Source organism: Triticum aestivum, chromosome 4D (assembly GCF_018294505.1).
Source record: "Triticum aestivum cultivar Chinese Spring chromosome 4D, IWGSC CS RefSeq v2.1, whole genome shotgun sequence".
Lineage (NCBI taxonomy): Eukaryota > Viridiplantae > Streptophyta > Magnoliopsida > Poales > Poaceae > Triticum > Triticum aestivum.
In genome coordinates, this window is record NC_057805.1 from 509,368,445 (window position 1) to 509,374,491 (window position 6,047).

At 53.3% G+C, this 6,047-nt stretch overlaps 1 protein-coding gene across 1 annotated transcript; it reads right to left on the minus strand.

Annotated features, from left to right (window-relative positions):
• Window positions 1-3,265: 3,265 nt before the first annotated feature.
• Window positions 3,266-5,340, minus strand: LOC123100693 (MEIOTIC F-BOX protein MOF). Its single transcript, XM_044522579.1, has 3 exons — window positions 4,265-5,340; window positions 3,942-4,160; window positions 3,266-3,734 (listed from the first exon to the last, which is right to left on the minus strand). Exons 1-3 carry the CDS (start codon window positions 5,336-5,338, stop codon window positions 3,573-3,575), a joined length of 1,455 nt encoding a protein of 484 aa, XP_044378514.1. The 5' UTR covers window positions 5,339-5,340; the 3' UTR covers window positions 3,266-3,572.
• Between the last annotated feature and the right edge of the window lie 707 nt (window positions 5,341-6,047).

Here is a 6,047-nt window from a genome sequence, read left to right on the forward strand (position 1 = left end):
CACCGGCGAGCCCGGAGCCGTGATGCAGCGGGCGGTGCTACAATGGAGCTATCCCGGCGGCCTTGAGCTGCGATGTAGCGGGTAGGCGATGCAGTGTAGCTTCGCCGGTGACGGCGACGGCTGCAATGAAACTTCACCGGCGCTGCATTGGAGCTTCACGGCGAGCCCGGAGCTGTGATGCAGCGGGGCGGTGTTGCAATGGAGCTTCACCGGCGGGCCTGAGCTGCGATGCATCCGGGTAGGCGGCTGCAACGGAGCTTTGCTGGTGGCCTTGAGCTGGGATGCAACGGGGTAGGCGATGCAGTGTAGCATCGCCGGCTTAAGCCGGCTGCAATGAAACTTCACCGGAGCTGCAGTGTAGCTTCATCGCCGGCGGGGTGGCGCGGCTCTGTCTTCGAGCATGCAGTGCTGCGTCCCTACAGCGACGCTGCTGTTGCTCGCGTTAACCCGATCCAACGTGGCTGTCCAGGGATCGATCCAACGGCGCATAAGAGAAAGGCCTGGTGCACCAATAGTTTTTTTTTGCAGATAAACCAATCGTTTCTGTGACATGCAATACATCACTTCCAACTTCCTTATTTGCATGCACAAAGCTATTTGCAAAGTGCACATAAGAAAAACAAAAGGATAATGGCTAAGTAAACACACAAAAAACACAAACAACCAGATCATGGCATTTCAAAATTGCTTTTGTAAAAAAAATGATTTATAACTTATATCATTTGCCTCACCGGTGGGTTCGTATCATCTCCTGAAGCTAGATCTCACTTCGGTATGTTTCGACAAAAATAAAAGGTTATAACACCAGCTCTGGAGGGAAGAGCCAAGTTATCCCCTGGGAAGGTATACAAAATATGTTTTGTTTGGAGGTCTGAGCCTTCATATCGAATACCTCGCCTGTGTCGATATCATAAATGACATCCTCCTCGACCTCTCCAGAAGGTGCTGAAACCGACTTGGAGAAATTCATGCTAATGAAGAGTGCTCGGCGGCCGCCTAACCCGGCGCCAACATGCAATGGGACCCATGCGCCTGTGCTTGCATCCGCCTCCAATATTTCCACATGACGAGTACATATGGGAACAGTGTAGTATTTATGTCGCCTTACCATCAGGAGTTTCCCACTTGACACGATGAGGTGTCGTGAAATCAAGATGAGGTCACCGGTTTCTTCGTCATGTGCATATTCACCGGAGAAACTTGAAAGATGGCTGCCATCATCTTGTCGGAGTGCGCCGTCGTCGAGAGCTATCTCGTCCTCGTTCCCATCCTCCTCTATATCTGTATCTTCGTCAAGTGTGTTCACATCCTCGTCCTCTATATTGCCATCATGGTCAGGTACGTCCTCCTCTTCTGGATCGTCATTGTCGTCATCACCATCTTCTTCATCTCTCTCATCATCACTATGATCTTCATCATCATCATCGGAAGTGTGCCACGCATCATAACCTGGTGGTTGCCTGATAACACGCTTGCCAACCGTGACTAGGGGTTTGCCATCGCCATCCAATGTAAGATTGAGGGGGATGAGGTCCTCAGCCTTGGTGATGGCGTAGAGCGTGTCTCCCAAAAACGCAACGTCAATGATGTTGATGTAGGGAGCCGTGCATGGGCGCGGCACCCACGCTCCTCTCCCTTGCCGGAACACAATGATCGGGTAGTTCTCATTGTTTGTCACGACGGCGATGAAGTCGTCGATGGTGGAGCGCATGAGGAACTTGTAGATCAAGCAGGTCCCAATGTTGACGATGACGTCGTTGAGCACGGTGAGCGGCACGGTCGTGCCGGAGAAGGGGTTGTGCAGGACGTAGCCGGTGTAGATGCACTTGATCCCCTCCTCGAACTCCTGCTTGGTGCCGAGGCCGACGGCGAGCCAGGAGTCGGTGGAGCCGACGACGCCGACGCCGTCTTCGGGGAAGCATAGGAGGTTATACTCGGAGCCGTCGAAGGGGATCATGACGCGGTCGTCCCATGACATGACCCACGGCAGGCGACGGCGCTCGTGATGGCACACGGCGGCATGCCACGATCGACAGACGGCGGCAAAGCGCACACGGTTGACAGGCAAAGTGCCGAAACAGGCAATGACGCTGCCGAGGAGATCCAGCGGGAGGTCGGACCACGACGCCATATTATGATCCAATCGATCGATGTTGTTTCTTTCAGATCAGATCGACGCAAACGATGATGCGTACGTATGTTTTTTTTGTTCTTTTTACAAGACTTTTTTTTGAGGAAAGGCCTTCATGGCTAGCTTTATTAATAATCAACAGAAGTTACATCATCCATCAAACTGGAAATAATACAGGCCGGGGCCTCATCATTCCAGGAGTTCGAGATCTTATTACAGAAGCAAAAGCTGGCTAGCTCATGCGCTGCCTGATTACAAGATCTAAGGCAATGTTTAAACTTGACCTTCCCGATAAGTGACGCCGCATCCACGCAATCCGCGAACACCGCAGCAGCTGCGTCCCACCATCTGCTTTCACCTGTGCTCCATTGCAGCAGCGGTGAAGCTCCAATGACCCCGACGGTGCTCCATTGCAGCCGTGGCGGAGCTCCGACGACTCCGATGGTGCTCCATTGCAGCAGTGGCGAAGCTCCAATGACCTCGACGGTGCTCCATTGCAGCCGCAGCGGAGCTTCGACGACCCTCCATTGCAGCCCCGGGCGCACTCATCGTAGCGTCGGCGATGATGGCGGATGTTGCGACGCAGCACGCGGCGACCATGGTGAAAGTTGCGATGCAGCGTGTGACGACGACGGCGGAAGGTACCATGTAGCTCCGGTGGCGCTTCAATGCAGCGACAGTGGAGCTCTATTGCAACCCCGGCGGCACAAGGATGAATCAGGCGACGTGCCGACGGGCATCCCCTCCTCCGGTGTGGTGTTGGTGCTTGCTTTTCCTTTGCAGCTTGACGAACGAGAGAAAGGAAAGACAGAGAGTCGGGTGGATGTTATGCTTCATGGGAGAAGATAAGGTGGAGGCGATTGGAGCGTTGGGCGGGACCAGAACGACACAGGGTGCACAGGGAGAGCGGCTTCCGGCGAAGAGTTTTCATCCAGCTTAATTTAAACATTTTCCATTCTCCAATCAAACGCGCGGATGGAGGAACTTTCCATGCATGCTTTTGGGCTTAGGGTCTTCGGGCCTACTCGCTGAAGGTCGGGCTTTTCAAAGCCCTGCCTGGAATCCAGCCCTCCCAATATTTTTCCAAGGTACCATGTATTTGGACAACCGTATGTAAATAAAGCCCACCTGGATTGCTTTCTAGGCTTTATGACATTGGATCAAAACATTCATTGCGGATGTATGATCGTCTAAAAAAATGCTGATGTATGAACTCTCACAATGACGATATAAAATATTACTCTCTTCGTCCCATAATATAAGAGCGTTTTTGACACTACACTAGTGTAAAAACCAGAGGGAGTAGTAAATATTGTAAAGAAGTCAAACACACAATGTATTTCCTCATGGATGGACATACTATGAAAGAAGGTGATTCGGTTTACTACGCCGTATTCCCTCAACAAAGAAACGCTAATTAAATCTTTTCTTTTTAAAATTTTCATTCGGTGACGGTAGCCGTGGATAGCTTCCTTTTCACCGTGGACATCATCTTGTCATCCCCGTCAATGATTCGCACCGACTTGAGGTTGGGGGGCATTGCCGCAGTCTGCAAATCTTGTTTTTGCCCCCTCTTCGAATAACCATATGGATAGTCTATCCACTGCATGCGCGAATACGTGATAAATTTAGTTAGTCCTACATTATTGACCATGGCTGAATTCAATATATGCAGTGAACGGGGGTTATCCTCCTTTTCACAAAAAATGACGCAATTCAATATTATGATATATTAACTCCATATGTGGAAAATGCCAGAGACTTTGCATACATGTGTTGTAGGCATTTTGTAGGAAGGAGCGAACGGTACCTCACAACTTTTGAGAGCAAGGCACTGGAGGGCAGGAGTGTTGTGCAGAAAATGCCAGAGACTTTGCAGTCTGTTTCCGAGGTCGCAGTCGTGGAGGACCAAGCTCGTGAGGTTGGGGAAGATGTAGCAGGACTCATACAGCACCGCCTGCAGAAGCTCGGTGGCGGCGACGTTGTAGTGTCGATAGATAGACGGCATGTTCATCTTCTCGTACTCATACTGTCTCCGTCAGCATGCGCAAAAACCAGTTAGTTATGGTGGATTGATCTCGATTCGATCAATGGGGAAGAAAGGAACGAGAAGATTTAGGGAGGTGGCAGTACCATGTCATCGAAGCCCGACAGGTGCAAGCTGGTGACATTGCATAGGGAGCCGAGGATACGGCTGAGATCGCTTACCAGCGACCTCGTGTCCTGTTGGTCTAGTTCGTCGCCGTCAGAATCGTCGCCGTCGCTGTCGTCGTCGTGGTCGTCGTCGTCTTGCCGAGGCTCGCCGATGTCCAGTACGCGGAGGGATGCGTGGGCGAGACAGGAGGATGATGCCTCGTCTACGGTGAAACTAACCGTGGTGAGGCGGGCGAGCCGGAACTCGAGCCTCAGCGATGCCAGGCGAGGTGCGACGATGCCGATGATGCTCCTGCGTCTTAGTCCACTTTGCCGGGACGCGTCGACGACGGTGAGGGTCCTTAGCGTGTCCGACGCGATCACCGACACCCCGGGCAGGAGGAGGACGTTACTGAGCTCCAGGTCTTCAAGGGCGGGGAGCCCGCCAGAGCCGAGGAGGCCCTCGGCGTCCCTGTGGAGGAGCACGTTGTCAAGGCGGAGCTTGGTGATGCGGCGGCCGCCAGCAGAGGAGAAGAGGGAGGGTAGCTTGATCGGGCCGCCGTCGCCGGTCACGTCGAGCTCCGCCGGCGACAGCCTCAGGCCGCGGCGAATCCACCTGCTGAGCATCGCCGTGCCGGTGCTGCTGCGTGGGCCTCCTGTATCCTGGCGATGGATGCGCAGGCGCAGGGTGTCCAACGCCGACCCCGTCATCAAGGCGGCGGAGAGGCTGCGGCGGGACAGCAGACTGTCGGCGAAATCCTCCAGCCTGGCCAGCGCCGCCTCAGTCTCGTGATCCGATGGATCGGAGACAACAATCGTGGGATTCCCATCGACTTGGACCAGGAAGTCCGCGGCGTCGATGTCGACGCAGGGGACGGCGCGCCAGAGCTGGCGCCACCGCCGCGACAGGGCGCACGTCTGCACGGCCTGCCGGGACCGGAGCTGCGAGAGGATGCCGTGGAGGAGGCAGTCCGGAAGGTTGCTCAGGCAGTCCGTGCCGTCACCTGCGCCTGCATCGGAGGAGGCCGCGCGCTTTCGTTTGCCGCCGGCGACTTCCATGGCGTCGGCATGCATACGTACGCAGCAGCTTAATTTCCTCTCAGACGCGTCTAGCAGGTCGATCTATATTGTTGGGATTAACCACGAGTCCTAGTCCGGTTTGGACAGGAACAAGTCTCCGTCGACGTGTGTGTTCGGTCGAACAAAACGGCGGCTGATTGTTTCGTACGTGCATGTCGCATCTACGTAGTACGTGAAGAAACGACCCACACCCACCAGGCTGTGTGCCTGCTTCGTGGGTACTGGGAATTTGTGTACGTGCGCATCAACGCAAGGAGGTCAATTGGCTAGCTCAACTCCGAGGCTCTTGCGTTGCGAGGAGGCACTATCTTTGCTCAACTCCGAGGCTTCTCGCATGTGGTGATGGAAACAGATTGTTTGAAGGTTGTTAACCTCTGGTCATTGTGTCACAATTCGAGGTCAATTGTGGTCAATTGTGGCGTCTATCTTCGAAGAAATTAAGGAAAGATCTTCGATTTTTGCCTCTTTTTCGGTTCGGCATGTTATGAGGGAAGCTAATGTTCCAGCAGATATATGTACTAAATATGCTACTAATCTAGGTAGCTCTGAGTGTTGCATAGAAGAGATCTCAGGTTCTTGTTAGTAACCTTGTGGCAAATTGTAACCGAATTTCCATTAAGCAATACAAAGGGCCTCAATTTCCAGTCAAAAACAAAACCCAAATGATAAGTGCACACGTCAGATACGTGGCACTTCGGCCCTG

What these genes read in the sequence shown, in the direction of transcription:
- LOC123100693 (XM_044522579.1), bottom strand. Translation starts at nt 5,338, where the DNA reads ATGCATGCCGACGCCATGGAAGTCGCCGGCGGCAAACGAAAGCGCGCG. An exon ending in TGTCGGGCTTCGATGACATG is followed by an intron (nt 4,161 to 4,264) that starts GTACTGCCACCT and finishes TGACGGAGACAG; the next exon opens with TATGAGTACGAGAAGATGAA. An exon ending in TTGCTCTCAAAAGTTGTGAG is followed by an intron (nt 3,735 to 3,941) that starts GTACCGTTCGCT and finishes TCGCGCATGCAG; the next exon opens with TGGATAGACTATCCATATGG.